This window comes from Trachurus japonicus, chromosome 5, assembly GCF_045865225.1.
Source record: "Trachurus japonicus isolate A0001 chromosome 5, Traja_1.0".
Taxonomy (NCBI): domain Eukaryota; kingdom Metazoa; phylum Chordata; class Actinopteri; order Carangiformes; family Carangidae; genus Trachurus; species Trachurus japonicus.
Genome location: NC_140911.1, coordinates 23,564,617 through 23,588,099, shown reverse-complemented (window position 1 = coordinate 23,588,099; position 23,483 = coordinate 23,564,617). Strand labels below are relative to the sequence as shown.

At 45.3% G+C, this 23,483-nt stretch overlaps 4 protein-coding genes across 7 annotated transcripts in view; 2 read left to right on the top strand and 2 right to left on the bottom strand.

The window, feature by feature from the left end:
• Nucleotides 1-23,483, top strand: part of LOC146987577 (protein FAM107B) — a 104,030-nt gene that overhangs the window by 36,639 nt on the left and 43,908 nt on the right. The window lies entirely within an intron of this gene.
• Nucleotides 1,655-6,189, top strand: LOC146987583 (pyruvate dehydrogenase [acetyl-transferring]-phosphatase 1, mitochondrial-like). Its single transcript, XM_085776790.1, has 6 exons — nucleotides 1,655-1,935; nucleotides 2,019-2,438; nucleotides 3,154-3,254; nucleotides 3,917-4,485; nucleotides 5,229-5,541; nucleotides 5,773-6,189. The coding sequence occupies exons 1-5, from the start codon at nucleotides 1,747-1,749 to the stop codon at nucleotides 5,501-5,503; spliced, it is 1,554 nt and encodes a 517-aa protein (XP_085632916.1). The 5' UTR covers nucleotides 1,655-1,746; the 3' UTR covers nucleotides 5,504-5,541; nucleotides 5,773-6,189.
• LOC146987582 (RNA-binding protein 39-like) lies at nucleotides 6,710-17,746 on the bottom strand. Of its 4 annotated transcripts, none has more exons than XM_085776792.1 (16): nucleotides 17,625-17,746; nucleotides 16,153-16,215; nucleotides 14,649-14,713; nucleotides 13,043-13,092; nucleotides 11,630-11,806; nucleotides 11,309-11,362; nucleotides 10,733-10,850; nucleotides 10,348-10,500; nucleotides 10,042-10,182; nucleotides 9,862-9,927; nucleotides 9,139-9,343; nucleotides 8,938-9,024; nucleotides 7,657-7,780; nucleotides 7,401-7,506; nucleotides 7,230-7,308; nucleotides 6,710-7,145 (listed from the first exon to the last, which is right to left on the bottom strand). In XM_085776792.1, the coding sequence occupies exons 3-16, from the start codon at nucleotides 14,652-14,654 to the stop codon at nucleotides 7,042-7,044; spliced, it is 1,470 nt and encodes a 489-aa protein (XP_085632918.1). In that variant the 5' UTR covers nucleotides 14,655-14,713; nucleotides 16,153-16,215; nucleotides 17,625-17,746; the 3' UTR covers nucleotides 6,710-7,041. The 4 variants fall into 4 exon arrangements, with proteins under 4 accessions (XP_085632918.1, XP_085632919.1, XP_085632917.1 ...); XM_085776793.1 differs by having other exon boundaries at nucleotides 13,043-13,089; XM_085776791.1 differs by lacking the exon at nucleotides 14,649-14,713 and having other exon boundaries at nucleotides 13,043-13,089; nucleotides 17,625-17,721.
• tsen2 (TSEN2 tRNA splicing endonuclease subunit) lies at nucleotides 18,510-23,054 on the bottom strand. Its single transcript, XM_085778062.1, has 12 exons — nucleotides 22,647-23,054; nucleotides 21,885-21,951; nucleotides 21,734-21,773; nucleotides 21,370-21,636; nucleotides 20,424-20,577; nucleotides 20,212-20,289; nucleotides 20,027-20,077; nucleotides 19,777-19,921; nucleotides 19,611-19,647; nucleotides 19,061-19,172; nucleotides 18,885-18,974; nucleotides 18,510-18,776 (listed from the first exon to the last, which is right to left on the bottom strand). Exons 1-12 carry the CDS (start codon nucleotides 22,815-22,817, stop codon nucleotides 18,717-18,719), a joined length of 1,272 nt encoding a protein of 423 aa, XP_085634188.1. The 5' UTR covers nucleotides 22,818-23,054; the 3' UTR covers nucleotides 18,510-18,716.

The window sequence follows — 23,483 nt, the reverse complement described above, 5'->3', positions numbered from 1 at the left end:
CAGACTTTCATCATCGAGCTATATTAGTTCAAACATTCATTATTGATATTTTCTTATGGTTGTAGGCTACTCACCGCAACATCTGTTCTCTGTTTCAGTATTTCTTTTTTTAATCTGTATCACATGTTCCTGTCTTCAGCATTTTCTCAGTGCAACTGTAAATTCATCTTTGTCTTAATATCATCCTTTTTGGCTCTATGTGTTAATTGGGGTGACTGTGTGAATCTCATTGATTGACTGATTTTCAGCAGGACAGTCTGAGGAATTCTCTTTCTCTCAAAGAAAATAAACATATAAGACCTTTATAAAAAGTTTTTCCCCACCAAGCTGTGAACACAGTGAGTGAGGGGGGCGGGACCTCACGGTGAACACCAGCAGGTTTATGGATTACTGATTACTGAATGAGATATGAAAGCCGTCAAAGGTCACATTTGGCTGCAAGGCCACAGACAGAAACAAAGACACAGTCTGAGAGAAGACGAACAACCTTAAACAACGCACCTGTCTGGCCGCATGAAGAAGTCTTGATCTCTGTGAACAGGACGGATCATTACAGAGACATTCACGCAGATGGAGGAGGAAGCGTTAACCAGGACCTGAACAGCTCAAAAAACTCACGGTGACATTCACTAATCTTCTGTTTTCTTCAGCTTTTGGTCAGAGCCACAGGAAAAACTTTTTGATGCACACATCGACAGTGTATCTGGTAATGTGTCAGAGAGGAGAATCTGGGAGGCTTGGCGGGAGGGAGGCAGGAAATGAAATGCAGTATTTACAGTGGACACGTGGGTAAACACTCCCAGGTGTCTGTGTGTTGAAGAGCAGCTGTTTGACTGCAGCAGGCGGAGGTGAAGAGAGTCCGTCAGCTCAGGGTTAAAACCTGGACAACGTTAGTTCTCCTCCTGATGCTCATTAAGGGTCTCCTGCAGGTTCTGTTGTGTTTGTTCTCCCTCGATCTGCATCCATTCAAACCGTTGATTCACTGAGTGGATAAAAACAATATCAATCCCACTTTCAGGGAGTCCTAGGTAAGTTCAGTGCATGCAGCTAAAGAACAGGTGAAATTATGTTCAGTTTCCAGACTGAGGTATTCAGGAATCCTTCAGTGCTCCTGAACACACCGTATCAATAGATGTACGTTCTCTTTCTTTTCGTTGATGTTTTTAGCCTCTGTGAGGCACTTTGTGTTGCTTTTAGCATGAAAGGTGCCATATAAATAAATATAATTTGAATTTGAATTTGAATGTAATGGATCCAAAAGCTCTGCAGTAATAAATGTTCTACTGATCTTCTGTTCGAGGTGAAGGACGGTTCTGTCTGAACCATAGGTCTGAACATCTGGATACCAGATGTTACAGTTTGGTCTCCGATGAGACAGCCATGCTGATGCTTGGTTTGATTTTTCTTGTAGGTTTTGTTCTATTGGTTCTCCTCCTGGTTCTCCTCCTGGTTCTCCTCCTGGTTCTCCTCCTGGTTCTCCTCCTGGTTCTCCTCCTGGTTCTCCTTCTGGTTCTCCTCCTGGTTCTCCTTCTGGTTCTCCTCCTGGTTCTCCTCCTGGTTCTCCTTCTGGTTCTCCTCCTGGTTCACCTCCTGGTTCTCCTCCTGGTTCACCTCCTGGTTCTCCTCCTGGTTCACCTCCTGGTTCTCCTTCTGGTTCTCCTCCTGGTTCACCTCCTGGTTCACCTCCTGGTTCTCCTCCTGGTTCTCCTCCTGGTTCTCCTCCTGGTTCTCCTCCTGGTTCTCGCCATGCTTGGAAGAACAGGAACCCTTGGTGGGCGCTGCAGGTTTGATCTCCAGCAGTGCTGTTCCCTCTCCTCCCTTCCTCCTCCCCCTGACCTCCCCAGACATCACTACCCGGCCGGCAGCGGCAGCAGGGAGTACAGGAGGGAGGTGGGGGAGGGGCAGACCACCTCTCAGATCAACCGCATCTTAAAGGTGAGACAGATCCGTCAATCAAGCCGTCAATCAATCAACCGGTCCAATGACTGATTTGTCCGTCTGTCATCATCTGTTGCCAGGCCAACGAATACAGCCACACCTTCCCCAAAGGCCCTGCCTCCCACGGTGTCCTGGGTTTCCACAGCAACATGTTGCCATCCAACCACCCTGGCGAGGACCGTCGCAGCAGTGCCACCTGCCTGCCGGGCCGGGGCGGCGTGCTGCTCGGCGTGTTTGATGGCCACGCAGGGCCGGCGTGCGCCCACACCATCAGCCAGAGGCTCTTCTACTACATTGCCGTGGCAACGCTGCCATTGAGGATACTGGCGGAGATTGAACGGGCCGTGGAGGAGGAACGAGCCGTGCCGCCGCTGTTGGAGTGGCACAAACACCCCCAGGACCACAGCTGCCCCGACGGAGGAGCCGTCTCCTTCCACAGCCTCAGGAACTACTGGCAGGAGAGGCTGGAGGATGAAGACCAGGAGGAGGAGGAGGAGGAGGTAACCAGGTGTCCACACACTTATGATAGATAAGTCGGTAACACTATTAAGCATTAATTAAGCATAATAAATACTGAATTCTTCATTTATAACGCATGAATACTCATTAGTATGTAGTTTATAAATACAGTTAGTGCTTATCAATAATGAGTAAAACATTTTTAACTGTGTTTATAAACTACATGCTAATGAGTATTCATGCGTTATAAATGAAGAATTCAGTATTTATTAAGGCTTAACTAATGCTTAATAGTGTGTACTTATTATAAAGTACCAATAAGTCTTGTAGTCTTCACTAGTCCAGATCTCAGACCCAAAAGTGGTCACTAGGAAACCTGAACCTGACACGCGTGGATTATTTTTTAAAGAGACAGAAGAACTGACCCAGTCCAACTCAAGTCCTGGGTCAGGTCTCAGTTAAGTTAGGAACCAAGTGGACCTGTGAAGACCTTTAGAATAGGCGATAGTGTTCAGACAGTCTGTGTGTGTGTGTGAGGCCTGACACCTGGAGGTTGAAGCAGGTACTGACTGGTCCAGCTGCTACTGGCTCATCACTGGTGAGAGCAGATCCACATTTTCACCGGGACAGGAGGACAGTTTCCGTTCTGGTGCTTTGTTCAACTTTCATTTTTGATTCACTGAGTACAAATATTCTGATGTTGAAGACCCTTTGTGCTGTGATGTCATTATCTGTCTTCTCTCTGATTGGCTACAGGACAGCGGCAGGGTGTCGTCAGCGCTGGTGAACGCTTTCTGTCGTCTTGACTATGATTTGTCTGTGGAGGCCCAGGTCCACCTGTCCATGTTCGCACCCAGGTCCTGATTCAGATCTCACACTCCACCTGTTTGACTCCGTTACACTTAGAGTTTAAAGGGATAGTTCAATATTTTGGCAAATTCACCTATTGCCATAATCCCTAGAGTCATAGACGTCGGTGCATCTTGTTTTGAGATCCTCGAGGCAGAGACGTGAGCTGCACAGCGAATATAGTTAAGGTGAACGGTACAGGTCCCCTGTCCCTAAAAACTCATCAAATACACGATTCAACACTCTTGTGGAGACGTTTTGACCTGCACATTCACCACGCTATGACATAATCATGTAACATTACAAGACAAGACAAAATGTTGAACTGTCCCTTTAAACTTCACTGTGACAGTGTAATGTGTTTATAAATTGTAGAATGGATTTAGATTTTTAGAGCTTGGATCTCATGTCCATCAACGATGGAGGACTAAAGCCAGTGTCCTCCCTGTGAAAGCCTGCTGGGAATAACGTGGGGCGTCAGGGACTGAGTGACCTTTGACCTACAGCTTCACAGAACCTGAACCTCTAAAACCTCTAGTTTCTCACTGTGTTTTACAACCCAGAGTCTTTAAGACACAGAGGGCTCAACAAACCTGGGTGTACAATGTGTTTGACAGCGCTGTTTCGCTGTGGGACAGACAACAGCTCATTCCTCCCTCTTCGTCCACAGACGAGCGTCTCTGCCTGGCGAGGGTTTGTCTCTGTCCAACCCTCTCCGCGTGGCTCTGTCTGGCTGCACCGCCTGTGTTGCCCACGTCTCCAATGGCATCCTACATGTGGCCAACCTGGGAGACAGCCGAGCTGTTCTGGGTGTCCAGGAGGAGGACGGGCGCTGGTCAGCGGTCAGCCTCACCAACGACCATAACGCAGACAACCCTGAAGAGCTGCAAAGGATCCTGGGAGAACACCCGCCGTCAGAAAGCAGGACGGTGGTGCGCCACGACCGTCTGCTGGGTCTGCTGCTGCCGTTCAGGGCGTTTGGAGACGTCCGTTTCAAATGGGGGGCAGAGATGCTGAATCGAGTCTACGAAACCAGACCGGATGTCATGTCTGTGGTCAATGAGGCCGTCCGGATGCCGCCGCCACATTACCTGACACCACCTTACCTGAGCGCCGTGCCGGAGGTCACCCGACACCGCATCAGGCCTGCTGACAAGTTCCTGATCCTGGCGACCGATGGACTGTGGGAGCTGATGCACCGGCAGACGGTGGTCCAGCTGGTGGGGGAACAACTGACAGGTCAGACAACTAAGATCATTGATCGTCACTAAGGCTACAGTAAACCTGACTGTGTTTAATCACACGGACACGTTAACATCTAAATCATGGGATTGCAAGAAAATACATCCTAAATCAGTGTCTGAAAACATGCTCAAAATAGTCACGTAAACTGTCCCTGTGCTTTTTATGGATGTAAATATAGTGAAAGAAATTGAATCTCCCAGGAACCACCTCAAGGAGCTCCTGGTCCCTTGGAAGCTCTGCTTTGAGGGTGTTTTTAGGAATGATGGGCATATGATAATGATAACATAGTGTAGTTGGCTTTCTGTGTTGCACTGAAAGACTATCCTGTTAGGTTAGGAGGATGGTAGGATCTTGATTCAGTCTTTTTAATTTTAAACATTCCTTGCACTGTAGTTCACCAAATGCTCGGTGAACAGACCACAAGAAATTACATAATAAAAGAGATAAAAGAAGCTAACGTACACACACTAATTCATAATTACTGAAAAACTCTACTCTACTTCCGTTTTCCTCTTCAGAAATATAAGCACAGACTTCATCAAGAGTGTTCAAAATGATACAGCATTAGGTGAAAGGTCATCTACAATCAGCCAAAACATGGATGTAACAATCTCTTACATTTGGTGGTGGGGTTGCATTAAAGTTTATTATTCTTTTGCAGGATGTTATATACCGTAGCTGATAAATGATGGTAAAAAGTTGGGGAAGTTCAGGTCACTGTCACTGTCCTTGTCCAGGCATCCAGCAGCAGAGGCCGATAGTTCCCGGCATGGGCATGACGCTGGGCGGCCTGCAGCATCTCCTGCAGGAGAGGAGGGGGCGGGTTATGTCTGTGCTGGAAGACCAAAACACCGCCACCCACCTGCTGCGCCACGCCCTGGGAGACGACGGATACGGGGCGGTGGCTCCAAACCGTCTGGCCAAGATGTTGAGTCTGCCGGCAGATCTGGCCCGGAGGTACCGCGACGACATCACCATCGCTGTCATACACCTGAATGAGCCCGACGTTTAATCTGAACACCTGTGGGAGCCGACCTGCTCATTTACCAGGTACCTAAAATGTGATAATAATATAACTCAAGAGTATTGTTACTTAGTTTTCTCCAAAATCATAAACAATTTCTACACAAACTGATCATTTCAACCTTCACAAAAGAGAATTTATCACAGGGCAGACGGATCAGACTTAATTTGAGCTGGGTCGACCTAATGCACAGATAAAACTGAACTGTACAAAAGGTTAAACACTTTGAATTCTTCTACATCTGTCATTCCCACCAGGAGAGGAACAAAAAGTCCTGCAGCAGATGGTCTGTGCCCCTCAGTCCTGATCTCAACATCATGGAGTCAGTCTGGGATCACATGAGGAGTCGGAGGACACAAGGCAGCGTTTCCAAGATGCTGGACCAACTCGACGAGAAGCTGAATAACTGTGTGAAGGTGAACTGAGGAGAATATTTCCCTATTTGCATAAAGACTGCTTGATGTCTCCTGTTGTCATAATGCAGGGAATAATAAGTCTATGAAGCAATAAAACTCTGTGTTTTCATGTATTTTTCCAGCTTTGAACTGCTGTATGTAAATTATGAATAATTCAGGTTATGATTAGAGGCCTATTAATCATTCATTAACCCAAATGTTGCAGGAAGAAATTAGTGAAATGAGAAACGACTGAAGAATGATTTTCATTCTCACACGACTGAATGTTCAGGACATGAAGTTAAAAAGAAAATAATCTTTGTGTTGATGATCAATGTTTTGTTTTGTCTGTGATGAAAACACCCTCCCTGAACTTTGACCTTTTGAGTTTTCTGTTATTTCGGCAGTTGAGTTTTTTTCCTCCCAACTGAGACAAAGACAGTAAAAAGTATGAACACTATAGCACTTTGCTTCAACAATTCAGGTATTTTCCAAACCATTCATGTTATTCGACCTCAATAAACATCTTCAGCTACTTCAGCAATCACATTCATCCTCCAGCATTCACACATATTTTCTAGTTTCATGTGGTGTCCAATGGCGACCAAGTTTCCATTATCAGCTCTGCATCATAGGTTTTGGGTTCCTCCAAGCCAATCAGAATCCAGCATCATCCGTGAGCATCCTCGACACACGGCAGGATCCCAAAGGGTGATGGGAAAGTGGCTAAATTGTAAGTTGTGTAAATAAAACTATATATATTAAACTCCCTGTCAGAAGAAGACGCAGCAGCTCTGAGTGACTTGAAAATAAAATTTAATCAACATTTTTACAAAATCAAATCTCAATTAGAAAAACTGTTAAATACCAAACAGCTTCAAACTAACCAATCAGTTGATCCTATCTTCATCTTCATCATCATCAGCCTCCTCACAGCTCACAGAGCTCAATCACTGGATGATACTCAGGGGAGGGAGGGGGAGGAAAAACAAACAAACAAGAAACAGTCCTCAGATCTGATGATCAAAAGTGAAACTGACTCATCTGTGTTGACCAGTGGGAGAGGGGGATATAAAAGAGGGACAGGTTCTTATATCCAGTGTCCAATCAGAGGGCAGTGCTGGTGGCGAGTCACCGTCTCGGAGGCGCGACCAGCGGCTGTGTGGCTGTGACTGACTCTGGAAACAGGTGGTGGTAAGTGGGCAAGGGGACGTACGCCGCTGTGATCATCTTACCTGAAACAACAGATGAGACGTCAGAGCTGCTCTCTGATTGGCCCACATCATAGTGCACAAGTGTCATCTGACAGGAAGCCTTACCCGCAAAGTATCTTCCGTGTAGGGCGTTGACAGCAGCCATGGCAGCTGGGATGGAGGGACACTTGACATAGATGTTTCCCTGCAGACAAGCAGAGGTCAGAGGTCAGAGGTCAGAGAGGTCAGAGGTCGTGTTTTAGCTGCTCTCTCATTCATGTCAGAGGTCGTGTTTACCTCAGCTGAGTTTTTGTCTACGTAGATGTGAACGACTCCTCCATGTTTGTTACACTCCTCTATGACATCATGCTGGATATCAACCTCCCAACCAGGAGCCTCCTCACTGGAAATAAACAACACACACACATAGTAAATAAACAAAGTTGTTCACATACGCAGTAAGATATTAATCCACCGTCTGTATTTATATCAATAAAAAAACACTACAGCAAAACACACAGGTGGAGAGACTGACAGACAGGGGAGTGTGTACCTGTTGGGGTTGAACATGTTGGACAGCTGGAAACAATGTGTGGCCAGCGGCTGAGAGGGAAGATTTAGAGGAGTCGAGGGCATGTTTATGTTGAGAGCTTGATTCATGGCTGGGTTCATTGCAGCTGAAACACACACAGAGGAAGAACACAATTACATACACATTTTAAAAACGTTATCTGAATTCACCAACTACCAAGACTGAAACAGGCTGACGTCTATTGTATCCTATTCGTCTGTCAGGTCAAATATACAGAGCATCTGTGTAATAGAAACATCAGCAGTGGGACTGTGGCCTCCTGGTGGACCATGAAGGTACTACAGATGGGCCATCACTTAAAGGGATAGTTCACCCTAGAATGATATTTCGCTCATTATCTACTCACCCTCATGTTGACTAAGGGCTGGGAGAAGTTTCAGAGTCCACCGTCCCTTCTCTGAGTTACAGGGGGTCTTGGCGTAGCAGTGCATTTCAATGCCACGGTAACAAAGGGACACCGGAGCTCTTCGTAAAAAAACACACACAAAAAAACATCCAAATACCTCCATGATGCTCGTATGTAATGTCCGTCTTGTGCTGAAGCCCCAAATTGCGTAATTGTCCCGAAAAAATTAAATAAGTCCACATTCCAAGCATGTTTGTAGCATTAGCTCCTAGTGTTGTTGTCCGGCTCTGAGACCGACTGAGACTCGAGTCGGTCTCAGTGCGAACCCTGCGCATGCGCGCTGGCAGCGGAAGAGCGGACAACAACACTAGGAGCTAATGCTACAAACATGCTTGGAATGTGGACTTATTTAATTTTTTTCGGGACAATTACGCAATTTTTCTTCAGCACAAGACGGAGAGCAGAGTGACTGACAGACCCGTGTTTCAGTCCAAACACTCTATGTAAGTGATTGCTGTCGGAAGATATAACTATTTAAGACTTATATTAACACAAATATATCACTTACTTCTGCTTTAAATAAGTTTGTTAAATTTTCTAACTGACTTTCAAATTACTTATATGTATAGTCTCATATTTATACTAAAAACTAATTAGAGCTGAAAAATGCTGGTTGAATTCTGTGTCATTCTTAGTAAGTCTAAATCGCGTTGAAGATTGTAAATTGGTAACATTTTCTGACTCTTGAAGCCCTTGATAAGGGCTGATCTACAGCAATAACATTAAGATTGTGACTGTGTTTTCAGACATTGTACCAAGAACCACACTCACCATGGTCTGAAGGTAGTTGTTCAGAATGAATTCATGTGACTATCATCCAGTGTGTGTGTGTGTACCTGACACAGCAGCCATGGCTCCTATAGCGATAGCCCCACTCATCTGTAGAGCTTGCTGAGCAGCAGGAGGGATCTGTAAACCTGTACCTGCATCAACACACGGACACAGAGAGTCAGAGAGTCAGAGAGTCAGTCTCTGGGCCCAGCTGGAGGTTACAGGTGGAGGTTCATGTCAGTAGGCGGATGCTGAAGGATTCTCACCCTCAGCGAGTCGGGCCATGAGCTGCAGTCGCCCGGTGGTTCCCAGGTCGATGCCGGTGCGTTCAAGCTCGTCGCTGTCGAGGAAAGACGAAGCCGTGGAGGCGTCGGTCCGCTCCGTCACGTGACCGACCTTCATGGGACGCCCCGCCAGCTCGAACCCGTTCAGCTGCTCCAGAGCTTTCTTAGCACACTCTGCATCTGCAAACTGACACACAGGAAGAGAAAGTGAAGGTCTGCTTCTCTGAGCTGGATGTGAGTGAACGTGCATGTTGTGGGTCAGACACAGAAAGTGTTTCTTTTTGTACTGACTGAGAGTGTAATGTTATTTAACAAACCACAATGAAAAGAAATCAGGAGAACACAAACCACGACATCTGTGAAACAAACATGAGAAAACGTGGTTTTATGGAAATGAATGGACAATGACAAGAAGGACGACCATACTTTAACACATCACATTATCTTTTTAAATTACCAAATAGCCGATCTTTTTTCAAGTGGGTATAATCAGTTTCTTTTACTTTGTAAACTATTTTGGAAAAACAGAATCATTTGGTATCTTAGAGTGAAGAGAAAAAAAAGAAGCAATGATTCTGCAACGATGAGCCACGTTACTGGTTTGTAAAAGAAACACAAGCTGACTACAGTGACCAGGAAGAGAAAAATTAACAGAAGATTAATTAATAATCAATCACAGCACTGATGATGAAGATGAGAACTTACAGTGATAAAGCCATAGCCTTTAGATCGCCCGGTTTCACTGTCCATCATCAGTTGGATGCTCTCAATCTGAGGAACAAAACAGCTGTCAGATGTGTGTGTACATATACACACACGTACATATACACACACGTACAGTATAAGTTCAGTATGAATGTAGTTCAATATGTTGTTGAAGCTGACCCGTCCAAACGGCTCAAAGATTCCTCGCAGCATCTCCTCGGTGATGTTGAAGTGCAGAGAACCGACGTACAGCCTCATTGGACCTGATGTTCCCTTCTGCAGATTGTTGGCTGCTGCTGCTGCTGCTCGGTTCTTTTCGGCCTGAAAGCAATTTAAACAATGTAACATCTAATGTTTCATCCACCGATCACATGACAATGACACTGCATGAGAAATAAAGACCATGTGGGATGATGCAAGCTGTCAGGAGATCTGTTGCATTTAATCAGAACCAAAGAGTGAGCGAGTGTGAGTCTGTGTCTGCACCTGGGAGGCCTGGACAATGATGGGAACTCCCAGCAGCCTTTGCCCCGTCAGTCCAATGGCCAGAGGAACTGAGTTTGCCTCAACAAACTCGATGTAGGCGATGCCTTTTGACCTGCGGGAGTTCCTGTCAGAGATCATCCTCACGTCACGGACCTGCAGACGAACCACAGCAACCATTACCACAACAACCACCCACATCCTCCACCATCACCTGTACCAACATGTTATAGTGGCAGGACTTCTCCTCAAAAACCAAAGTGTGAAACAACAACAACAACAGCTGCAGTGGTTAGTCAGTTAATCAATTAGCAAAAATGTCAAATATTTAATGGATTTCTAAAACGTTGATTTGTCAGAAACCGGAGCCAGAGTTTTTGTTTTTTACCTTCCCCACAGCAGAGAAGAACTCCTCTAGGTCTCGTGGTCTTATCCTGGCTGCCAGCTGCATACAGAACACTGTCCGAGCATCTCGCTCCTCTGGGGTCAGGTTATCTATGGGCTGCCTGTAATGTAAATACTCTTATTGTTAGTGCAACATTCAGTCTTCAAAAATAGGAGAAAATAAGAGACAGAGCAAAGTTAGAGGACCAATTAGTGTTCACTGACAACAAAGTGGTGGATTAAACATTAACTTGTGCTGATGTTAATAAATAAAAGTATCTAAGTATGATGAACAACTAAAGAAGACACCGCCAACTTTTTTTGTTTGCTCTGAAAGCCTGTTCTTTTAATGAAGACGATTACTAACCAGACCCAGAACTTTACGACAAACTGTAAAGTTTTCTGCAAATGAAAAGCAAGTTGAAACAGGTATCACTCCGAAATGTGCTCGGTGAAAATCATGATATGAAGTGAACTGTGACATTTTGTGAACTGTTGCACTCCTCCTCCTCATCATCATCATCATCATCAATGACATCATCATCATCATCAACAACAACACTTTAAAAAACGTTCTCACCTGATGGGACTCTTCTCCTTCCTGAAGGGACTCCTACTCCTCGTCCGCCGGCGGCTGGAAACAGACAGACGGCTTTTGTTTTATTCAAGAAACCTTTTGTAAAATTTTGTTAATGGATTATAATTTTATTTCACCCATTTCAATGTGGGTTAGTTTTTTTTCTTTCCTTGTTTTTGTTGGCTGCTACGTTAAAATCTAACATGACTGTGTGGGTGAAGAAATTCTGTATCATGTTTGAATTGGCAGAATACAAACACAGTGTGACATCAGGGGGCAGAGCAGCAGTAAAGAACTACGCTGTGTTTCAACAGAGTAACTCACTGCTTGTGGTGGTCTCTGTAGCGCCCTCCCCTCTCTCGGCTGTGGCTGCGGCGGCGTTCGCGGCTTCGACTTCTCCTCCTCTCTCTGCTTCGGCTGGGTTTACGCTCTCGACTGTGGCTCCTCTTCCTGTCTCGACTCCGGCTGCGTTTCTTGTCACGGCTGCGGCTGCGCTTCTTCCTGTCAGACACAGAGCAGCCAGCTACAGCAAAGCCTGCTGTCAGCAACCCCCCCAACCCAACCAAGCTGAAACTGCTGAAGAGCATTTTTACTGACAGACAGACGCCCTCGGTTGTATAGCAGACACAACACGCACCGAGAGGAGTCACCATCCAGTGGTCACGATGAACTGATTAGACGCAAAACTGGGTTCACAAATCAACCTGCTTATGATGGTTGTTAGCCCAAATACAACAACATACTTATTTGCTGGAAATGAGTTTTGAAAAAAGGGTTAGGCTTCTGATAACCGAGGATGAAACAGTGACATATTGACAAAATCAGACACGGTTTGTTTCGTGTGCCGTTTAAAGCCTCAATGTTGCTAAATGAGGGAGTTCACAGCACCTCCAACATCTTCAGAGCAGAAATAAACCAAAGGAGAAAATCTGTCAGACAGACAAGAATCACAGCTGTGACAGACGAACAAATAGACTCAAGTCTGACGGACACAGAAAATGATTCTGACGTTCAACAGTCTGGCAGGAGAGAAAGACCAAAATACACATCCCAGCTCAGATATATTCATTTCACCTTCAAGAGTGCGGATGCAGAAACGACCTGAATCAAGCATTAGTAAATCAGACTTTCTACCTGCTCCATCTCCGCTGTATGCTGTATCACATGGATGAAATGCTTTTTACAAATTCCATATAATCATCAATTCATTACATAAACCATCGCCATGGTGATATCTCAGATGTAACCCAAAAGTAACCAGCAATTAATCAGAAGGCTCTTCTTGAAAAAGTATTTACAAAATGGTTAGAGAGAAACTATGCAGGATTTTATTTTAACTTAATTATGCAACCTTATGTTGCCTTAATTAACCAGCTTTGGAGTAGTTGTGATCGTTAAATAAATAAGTTGAAACTTGTGACGAGGAGGAATGGCACATGGCTGAAAAATGACTTCACAAGATCAGCGCTGCCACCAGCTCTTGTCTTTGCCGCACCGTGACACAAACCCGCTCCGTAACCCGTAATCTCTTGTTTATGACAGGTAAGACTACACAAATACGGTATACACACAAAGTTACATTGTATATGATCTATAACGTTATGTACCGCTCTATTGATTGATCTCTCATAAACATTAAACCGATGTCAGTGACATGAAAAAAGACTTTGTTTTAACACGGGCAGACAGATTAACAGGCACACAGATGAGGACAGACAGGTGAGCGGGTGGTGCTACCTCTTGTTGCGCTCCTCTTGTCCATTGGGGCTCAGGGCCTTGTTGTCCTCCTATCAGGGTCGACAGAGAACAGCATGAGGAGGCAGACGCAACATTCAGGTGTCAGAGAGGGGGAGGGGGAGGAGTGGGAGGGGGGCAAGAGAGAATACACAATTTAATAAGTCACATTCAAACAGGCTGTTCTGTGAGGGGGGAGGGGTTTGGAGGTAGTGGAGGGGAGGGGGTGTGTGTGTGTGTGGTCAGAGGTCAGCGGTCTGAGGCAGTCAGTCAGTCAGTACCAGGCTGCGGCCCGGGCTGTGTGTGTGGGGGGGTTTGGAGGCGGGGGGGTCAGTGTGGCTGCAGCCCGGCAGGAGCTCCGGCAGCAGACAGACACTCCACAGTCCAGCTCTTCTTCAGCCGTGTGGATGCTGTGCTGGTTTTGGGTGCTGGGACTCCTCTGAAGGGCCCTGAAGCAGACAGGAGTCTTAGTCACTCAACTCAGCCCAAAACCAGAACCAAGGACACACCCTCCACTCTGAACCTAAGACAGTCCCTCGCCTGTTCAAGGAATACACCTGTCGGTTCAGCATGTTTCAGTCCTCCAACATCACATCTAACCAGGGTTCATGCTTTTTTCCCTTCCTATTGTATTTTATCTTTACATCTTTATATCTCTAAACCAACAACATTCACAGTCCTGATCTGGTTTTAATGTTTACAGATGATGTGTGGATTTGCTGATGCTTGTGAACCGGCCCCTCATTATTATATGACACACAGTACTGCCAGCGGTCTCACATTAGTCCACTGATCTACAGGTGGAAGTGTTGTGCAACACAGGCAGAGAAGACAACTGTCAGGATACGACCTCACTTATATTTCTATTTTAAAACAAAAAAAGATCTCAGTTGGAGGAAATACCACAGACTGTGAATTGCTTGCTACTGAGACTCAACACACAGTAACTGTAGATGTATAAGCGCTGAGGTTTGACTGTGTGGAAACGAGCAGCCTGAAAGGAAGGAAACTAGACGACATTGAAAAGGGTCAGAACTAATGATGGATCAATTCTTTGATTGGATGGACTGAAACATGTCGAACATACCTGCGTGGTGTTGTTTGTCACCAGTGTCAACCTAAAGTAACATCAGACCTACTGTATGAACTCCATGGAAAGCTGCAATTACAAGGTGGGGCTTCACTCTGACTTCATCATGAGCATCGAAGGCAGAGACCAGCATCTTAGTTTAATCTGAACCCTGACAGAACTCACCTGCAGCTTTTCCTTGCTAGGTCCCGCCCACCCTGTCCTGACCTCACGCTGGTTTCTCTCATCAGCACCGTTCTGCGCCCCCACTCACAGCTCAGAGTCGGGATGCAGAATGGCGGTTATGCTAAGCTAACGGCTAACTGACGGTCTCCCAGGGTGACGTTGCCTTTTCCCACGATGCTCCTGTGATTATTACTCCCTGCTCTCTAAACTCTTCATCTCCCAGAATCCTCAGCTGTCCCTCCTCAGGGGGAGTTGGGCCAAAACCAGGTGACAGTTTACAGTTACCAAGGGAACCACAGTCATGTTACCATGGGGACCACAGTACAGCAATGCATGATGGGGGCTTTTTACTACCTTCATGTTTGTGACAGATCACACTGGCATTCAGGGGAGTAGAGGTGAGAAATCGTTAGGCAAGTCTACAAAGAGAGATAGATGGGCATTTATTCATGACAGTCTGTGAAGGAATGGCAGCATCATAATTATTATCATCATCATCATCGTCATCAGCCAGACTCTACTGCTCAGAGACTCCACACAGTAGCTCAGAGACAAAACACAGAGCGTACCAAACCAGCTCAGAGAACGCAGAACATTTTAAATGAATAACTCATTGACGATTTTATCGATTGCTGCAGAATCGACAACAAATGTGAAATCAATTTGTATCTTTGGTGAACAAAGCTAAAACTTTTAGGATTTAATATTGATGTTTTACAAAAATCCTAAAAAGTTACACCAGAGTTCTGCTCTCAGGGTTTCACTGCAGGTTTGTGCACTTCTGAATCCAGCTCTATGTCTCTTCAGAGCCTCCGTATGAAAGTATTTCATCTCTGCTCCCATCAAGAGACATTCAGGTGTAATATTTCTTTGACAGACTGCAGCTTTTTAAGGAGTCGACATTACACATCCCTGACAAGGTGGGTGTTTGTGAATGTTGTGCAATCATGGAACCAAAACATCACAACAATTTGAGATTGTGTGAGACTGCAGTCTAAAGAACGGGCCTGAAAGTATAGATTTTAGTCACTTTACATTATCAGTTTGTTCTTATGATCAGGCCCAGGAGGATGTACCTGACTGGTACAAGACAAAAATGACCCCTTACATGAAGCCAGAGTCATTAAGAACCACCATCAGAGACAGGAGGAGTGAGAAGCCCAGCGACAGATGGTCTGGCCCACACAGAGCCCCGATCCCAACATCACAGAGACGGTCTGGGATCACACGAAGAGACAAAAGACACAGAGACAGACTAAACCCACAGAGGAACTGTGGCAGGTTCTCCAAGATGCTGGAACAACCTACCTGCCAAGTGCCTTAAAACCATGTGCAGATGTACTGTGGAGAGTTAAAAAGAGGGCTACTTGCAAGTTTTGTTACTGCTACAGTACATAGCCATAAACAGCTGTTCACTTGCCAGTCGTTCATAGAGCTTCAGCCACTGTTGCATTCAAAAGACAAGAAGTTATAACATGGCCTCTGGGCAGCAATACCTCGGGGCAGACGGGGCCCTGCAGTGACTCAGTATCAGCAAGATGGGGCTGCTGGAATGGGATCAACTAGTTTGCATGCTAAACATGAGTCAACAACAGTGTTGTTTTCACATATAGTATATTTTCTAGACAGGCAAGTTAACAGCTGTTAAAGCCATAACAAAAGCTTACGTGTTTTTTTTTTCTCATCCTCTCTTTATTTTTACTGTGTTAGTACTGCACAGTAAAGTACTGGTTCTGTGAATGTGGATTGTCTTCACGCAGCTCTGATTCAGTTAACATGAGGTGACAGTGAGCGGCTGTGAGAGGAGCAGTAGAGTCCAGCTGAGAGTCTCAGTAACAGAGGACAGACCGATTCTCACCTTCCTGTACGGAGCCTCCAGCATCGCCTCGATGTCCAGGTCATCTGCCATACTGCTTCTTGTCTACACAGACACACACACACACACACCGAGCATTTTAATATCAATATCTGAAAGTTTACATGAAGCAAGTTACTGTTGTTATTAATAATATGTTCCTTATTTTCTTAATTTATCTTCTTGAAACGATGAGTCAAGTAATCATGCAGACGGTCGAGAACTTTTCTGAGAACTGATGATTTGTTAAACACTCCTCAGGTCCATCAGCAGATTTTCATCTTGATTGTCTTATCGTAAACTGAAAGTCTTTACGTTTTGCCAAGATGACATGGTGCTGCAAAAATTCACTACTAATATTCCTGATATCATTGCTTATCAATAACGTATTGACAGATGATGTTCTGATTAGGTAACAGAATGAAACCCTATCCAACTTCTCAGCCTTTAGAGAAGGGATGAGAGGCATCAGCCGCCTGGCTCAGGTTCAACTCATCACATGGATGTGTCAGGACTAATGCAGGCTGTTTACATGTGCACTTGGTTCCTAGTTATGGTGGCTCCAGATTTCTAAAAATGTGGAGCCTGATTTTGAGAAACGTGGACGTTAATCTGCAGACAACCAGGACCGTGTTAACTGTTGATCCATCTACCTGACCCCCGGATCATGTAAAATTGAATGTGAATAACTCGTTGTCAATCAGTGCGTTTACATGGACTTGAGTATCCCAAATATGATCGTACTTTCATCCACCTCTCCCTCGTCCTTCGCGGTGGCAGTGACAGGTGGATGGCGGCCAGCGGTGAGGACAGACCTGCTGTCGCTGCCTTCTTCCGCTGCTATAAATATCTTGAACATTTGCAACGCGATTTTAAAATCTAAAAGTGGCAACTCCACAAGAAGCCACAGTGGTCTCATTTGGACAGATGTCAAAATTGCCGCGGTTTGTGTTGTAAAAAGTAAGATGCAATGTTTCTCTATGTTCATGTAAACACAGTATCCCGAATATGATCACAAAATACTGAAGTCCATGTAAACGCACTGACAACAACAAATCCCGAGTCTGAGTAAAACTAACGTTAGTCCAGCAGGCGTTATTAATAAGAGGTGGACACTAGGACCACTTCATGGACCAAACACCTGCACAGGTAACGTTACCGTTACTCCAGTGACCTGAAACAACGGACTCTTTTGAACGGGTTAACCTGGTCGGAGGTTAGTTCAGCACCGCTGAACAGAGCATCCTATCCCGCTAACACCGACCGGACAGTCGCTGTCTAACACCCGTTGACCTGCGCCCGGTGTGTCCGTGACCTCCGCTGGTACAAACACAGGTGAGACACCTGGGGCCTCTACAGCTAACGGTTAGCAGCTAACCGGCCGGACAGGCCCCCCGCCGCCTGTCTCCGGTATCTACCGGCTCAGCTCTGAGGCAGTGGTCGCCGCCGGAGCGGAGGACCGGTGAGGGTCTTACCTGGATGCTCAGCGGCTCGAGGGTGAAATAAAACCAGCCAACGGTCCTAACTGTCTGGTTAACGGTCGCTTTCGGTCGTTGCCTGCGCGACGCGACTCGGCGCTGTCAGTGGCGTATGCAGCAGGGACTGCGGCTGTTCTCGCGAGACTTTGCCACTGCGAGATCATAACACAGCTGGCTCTGGCAGAACCCAGTGTAATAATAAAATTAAAAAAAACCCGTCCCTGTTGCATTCTTGTATCAGGGCTCCAGATTGCCCCGAGATGGGAGCATTTTGCCCCTAAAATTTGAGACAGTGCAAGGAAATTCGTCATCTACTTGTGCAAACTGTGCAAATTTGCTGTTTTTTTTTTTAACACTGGTGAAACGTGGAGGGGGCAACTCAAAGAAATCTGTCATTATAGGTGTCAGGCCAATGTGTGTAAGCATCATGCCCGTGCATGCCCCTAAATGTTCTGCTTGCACTCCTAAAATGTTAAGTTAGGGTTCACTGTGCTCCTACTAAAAAAAGTTAGTTTGGAGCCCTGTGTATTCTATTGTATCTATGTATATAGCCCTGATTAGATGAGTGTTGTGATCATGTCAGAATGGTGATTAAAATAATGATTATCTTAATTATTTTTTGGATAAACAAGATTTTACCCTTCTGTGTAGGTTGTCAGGGTTGTCAGGGATATTATCCATAGACTGTGTAGATATGGGCATTGTGAATCAGTCTGTTGGATCACCACCTTGGTCCACAACTACCCAAAATACTCATACTGACTTACCTTGTCATTTATCAATTTGGTACATAATGTTAAGATTAGGCTGATTTGGATTGTGTCTCACTGTTACAACTGCTTCCAATCAAATATAGACACACCCAATTGAGATTTTTCTTTTTAATAATAAAAAACAATAAGTATCATGTTCATTAAACACACATTTTAGAAACAAAAAAAGAAATATTTCAGGTGGTCTCTTCAAGATGTCAGTGTTTGTCTTCTTTTTTCCATCTTGTTCACCTCTTGATTCTGGAGCTGATGTAACTGGTCTCTTTATGGCATTGTAACTTTGTGTCACTCGGTGACAGTTTCTTTTGTTGGCCAATCAGATGTCATCCTGCTCTGTTCGTTCTCGGGAAGAAACCCACCTGCTAACAATCACTTCCTGTAAAGAAAAAAACAACATATTTTTAATTAATTTTTTTAAAATTAATTTTTCTAATTTGAGAGCAAAACTTAACAAAACCTTTTTACATTTTTGTAAACTTCTTACCTGAACCTTCAGTCTGCTCAGACACTCAGGTGAGTCCAGCTCATCCTCTGATAGGTCGACTGGATAGATGATATAACACATCATCAACTCCTGCAGAACAAACACACAGAACATCTTCAGAGTAACAATACAAACTATGATAACGTTTGATCTGATGAAATCCGACCAACCTGTACCTTAGAAACGTTGGCAGTGATTCTGCTGAGAGCTGCCAAAGAACGCCACGAAAACGGACGCAATGCAGAGCCCCTGAATGTATCGTCAACCCGCTCAATTACCACTGAGTAACTACAGCAAGAGGAAGGAGACGGTTTAGGAAAGTGAGGACATTGCTGAAAACATAGAGGGCACTTCTTTTTTTTTTAAAGGGATATTTCAACATTTTGGCAAATTCGCCCATTGCCATAATCCCTATAGTCTTAGCGGTTTGTGACTTTTAATTATCAGTGAATGTGATTTTTGAGACCAGCCGGGCTGAGAAACAAGCTGCTCAGCTACCGCCACAGAGGCTCATGGTATTTCTGGGCTTTCCCTCAAAACTCATCAAATACACAATCCAGCAACTCCAAAACGCTCTCGTGGACAAGTTGGGACCTGCATATTTCGAGGCAAATGCAAAGCCGGTGTTGTGCCAAAAAGGGACTGCTTGCCCCAAAACCGGAACGTGCATCTGCGGCTTTGCATTTACCTCGAAAACAACTACAAGTGTGTGTATGTGTGTGTTACCTGGCATGGTAGAAAGGTGGGCCTTTCCGGTACAACACTGAAAACATAAAAGTAAAGTTTCAGTTCCTCACTTATGTCCTTCCTTAATGCCCTTCTGACATATGAATTACAACTGACTGTTGAGTGTGTGTGTGTGTGTGTGTGTGTGTGTGTGTGTGTGTCTTACTGAGGTCAACACCATACTTGGCCCCACTCCCCCCTTTAGGGACCCATCCCCGGCTGCGAAAGTGATGATAGGCTGCGTACAAGCTGACAAAGTCCGGATGCAGGGACCGAAACTTCCTCCACAGCTGAAGGATTGACAGAGGCTCCTGGCCAATCACGGAAAAAGGGGCAGTGGTGAGGTTCTTTGATGAGATTTTATTTTACAGAACTAGATTTGGTGCCAGGTGGAAGTGGTCCAGACAGACAGTTACCTGGTGGAGATAGACAGACAGGCAGCCCAGACCGTAGACCAGGAAGAACGCCTGTAGGTGCAGACAGAAAGACAGACAGAGGGTTCATTCAACTGTGTGGTGCTGCACCAATAGACACGCGATCCAGGACTGATCCAGCTCCCACAGCTCTACTGTACAGAGTGACTGTGGTGTTGGTGAGTCACCTCCTCCAGACTGAGCTGCACATACTCCGTCAGAGAGAACGGAGTCCGCCTGACCTCCCTGACGCCATCACCACCAACCTGCGCAGACACAACGATAAAGCACTGAATCAACACAGCCGGATCTTAGTATAAACCAGTGCTGAACTGTGAAAGTCTGATGGTGACAACAGATATGGATTCAGGTGATGATTCACCTCACTATTACAGACCACGAGGACAAAACCAGGACCTGGAACCAAAGACTCAGGTTCAGGTTCAGGTTCAGGTTCAGAGTCGGAGCCGAGGTCAGAGACGGGATCAGGATCAGGGTTGAAGTCCGAGTCCTGGTCCGAGCTGCAATCATCGTTCACGTCTTCTGGGTGCGACCTGTAAGAATAAGGATCAGAGCGTAGTTCAGTTTTACATAGACTCACAATGACAGTGACAGAATACTGTCGTATTTTATCAGTTTGGGTGAAGAGACCCTTTAAATTCAGAATTTTGACTTAAAGCAGAAGTAAGTGATATATTTGTGTTAATATAAGTCTTAAATAGTTATATCTTCCGACAGCAATCACTTACATAGAGTGTTTGAACTGAAACACGGGTCTGTCAGTCAGTCTGCTCTGCTCTGAGCCGAAGAGAAAACATTTATCGTATCCTACAGTTTTTATCCAATGAGGAGAGAGAACGGCATGCAGGGCTGTGTGTGCAGCCAAGGAACGGCGTGAATGTGGCGACATAGGGACGAGGACTGTTATGGTGCGTTCAAGGAAACTCGTATTTTTCCGACCGTGAAGTCATACCAGTTCGATCTGGTACGAGTTCACCGGTTGGAAGTTACGAGTGGCCGTTATAGTGACTTTCACCGGTAAAACAGGTCGGAAAAACACAAGTGTGTTGCCTGAAACGCTACAAAGTCGTAAGTTGTGACTTGAAGCTGTAATTTACGATTTCAAAAGCCTGCCTGGAACGCAGCATTAGCGAAAACGACCGGACCACTTACTTCTGCTTTAAACTTTTAACTTGTGTAGAGCAAATATGCAGGTGAGACACAATTACAGTGTCATCAGAGGAACTGCTAAATAAGTGCATTGAACAAATTGCCAGAAATTTCTACCAAAAAAAAAAAAAAACTAAACTGAATTGATTAGTTACCCGGTGAAGAGCCACACTCACCCACAGCTTCTCTTGGCCTCCGGCTCAGCCTCCGACCCCGGCCTCGGCTGCTTTGTGAGGGGAGACACTCCGCCCTCTTGTGCCGGCCCCTCCTCCTCTCCTTCATCACACCTCTGTCCATTCTCCCCACCTCTCACCTCCACCTCCCTCCTCACATCCTCCATCTCTAAGGGCTGAGAGAGTCTCAGCAGAGTTTGACTGACAGCTTCATCATCCAGTCCCTGTGTGGAGAGAGCTGCCCCGGCCCATCTGCATAGTTCCTCAAACCTGGAGGGGTTGGGGGCAAGAACGTGTGTGATGTCATCAAGTGAACAGACAGGATGGGATGTCATCATGTGAACGGATGGGACGTGACGCCACTGACCTGGACTGTGAGACGACCGGTAGAAACAAACCTTCGTGCTCTGAAACAGAAACCGGAACCAGCAGATTTCAGCCAACAGCAGTGATTGGACCAGACTGTGATGATGATGATGATGATGATGATGATGATACGGATGTGGGTGTACACTCACGCTCCCATTGGTCGGAGATGTTGTGGTCTGGTCTGGATCTCGACAGGACGCCTTTCCCAAAATAACCCTGAAAAACAACCAAATCAAAAATGATGAAGTAAGAAATAGTTTATAACAAAATAAAATAGTAATTAATAATAAGCCCTGTGCTTGTTCAGTGTACATCTTTAGCCTGACATTACTAACCTGCAAAATGTTCACTCATGTATTTTTTATTCTAACTATCTTTTCACATTATTGAGTGTCACTTTTGGGTGTAGGCATAACTGAATTACACACAAAGTGGATTCAATCAATCAGACCTAGTTTCAGATTAGTTGGATTACATAGGCCCAAATTTAAGTGGTGTGGAATGACACAAAACTGATGTTGGTGATGTGGGGTTACTTCTTGCACCTGGATTTAGGTGAAGTGGTTTCATTTAAACCTGGTTTTTGGTGATGTGATATATTTACACCTGATTTAAGGAGATTAATAGTAACACTTTGGTCTCAGGCGATGCAAAGTAAGACCTGAACTCAGAATATCTGTGTTCTGGCTGATGTGAAAGACCTGGATTTGATGTGGATGAATTGACACTTGGTGATTTGTACTGACACAATTTGGTTATATGTGATTTAATTTAATTTCAATTAATGCGGATTAACTCACAACTGATGATATGGGTTAATTCAGACCTATGTCATTTAGTTCACTCGTGGTTTTAGATGATTTACATAAACACAGGCCTGGTTTTAGGTGATGATGGGGATCGGCTCTGACCTGGTTGTGAATCTTCTGGATGTGGTCCGGGTGACAGACCAGCACGTGTTGGTTGATGAGCTCCGCCCGAAAGTCGCTCCTCTCTCCGGGGCAGCTGCTCACCGGCAGCGGGGCCTGGTACTCCTCCTGCACCCGGGTGCGGCGCCGAGGAGCCCTGAACTCCGCCTGCATGCTGCCGGGGCCGGCTGGGGCCTGGCCGCAGCTGCCCTCGTGGATCTGGACAGTCGCTGCTGACTGTGGTGACTTCTGTCAGAAGTCTCTACTTGGTCTCTATGAGCGACTCTGCTCGCCTGTTAGCAAGTCAGTTTCTGCCCGGCGTGTGTTTAGTGTCTTTCACGTGGATGTATTAGAAGACCTGTAATTCAGCCTAGTGGTCTTTCATTACAACTTTCCGGTCGGTTTTGTTTTGCTGTCGGACACTGCGGTGTCTCACAGCTTTTGTCCGGGTGAAACTGTAACTGTCCTCGCATCAGTTCCTCCGGCAGGGTTTCCTTTAATCAACTGAAGTACTCTACTGAGATTCTGTTTCTGTCAAGTGAAAGGTGTAAAAATCCCTCCAGAATAAACAGACTTCATTTGCTTATTAAGTGATATGCTTAAGTGAAGTGGCAATCAGAACAATAAAATCAGAGCACATGTTTTGTTGGTTGTGTTTTGTTCTGTATACACACCATAGACATATAAAAGAGGTACACACTAGTAGCATAGACATAGATACACCTACGTGTTGAATAATAACAATGATTATAAGCCTATAATAATAATCATAATCTTTATTCCTATATAGCCTATAGCACCTTTCATAATTACACTTAAAGTGCTTTACATTCATGACCA

Excerpts from the sequence above, each read along its gene's own strand:
- LOC146987583 (XM_085776790.1), top strand. The coding sequence starts at position 1,747 with ATGCTTGGAAGAACAGGAACCCTTGGTGGGCGCTGCAGGTTTGATCTC. Across the intron at positions 1,936-2,018 it reads AGATCAACCGCATCTTAAAG|GCCAACGAATACAGCCACAC; the intron begins GTGAGACAGATC and ends ATCTGTTGCCAG. Across the intron at positions 4,486-5,228 it reads GGTGGGGGAACAACTGACAG|GCATCCAGCAGCAGAGGCCG; the intron begins GTCAGACAACTA and ends GTCCTTGTCCAG.
- LOC146987582 (XM_085776794.1), bottom strand. The coding sequence starts at position 16,203 with ATGGCAGATGACCTGGACATCGAGGCGATGCTGGAGGCTCCGTACAGG. Across the intron at positions 13,093-16,152 it reads TGGAGGCTCCGTACAGGAAG|GAGGACAACAAGGCCCTGAG; the intron begins GTGAGAATCGGT and ends CGACCCTGATAG. Across the intron at positions 9,025-9,138 it reads CATGGCCCGACTCGCTGAGG|GTACAGGTTTACAGATCCCT; the intron begins GTGAGAATCCTT and ends GTGTTGATGCAG.
- tsen2 (XM_085778062.1), bottom strand. The coding sequence starts at position 22,817 with ATGCAGGCGGAGTTCAGGGCTCCTCGGCGCCGCACCCGGGTGCAGGAG. Across the intron at positions 21,637-21,733 it reads CCGGTCGTCTCACAGTCCAG|GTTTGAGGAACTATGCAGAT; the intron begins GTCAGTGGCGTC and ends CAACCCCTCCAG. Across the intron at positions 20,578-21,369 it reads GAGGCCAAGAGAAGCTGTGG|GTCGCACCCAGAAGACGTGA; the intron begins GTGAGTGTGGCT and ends TTATTCTTACAG.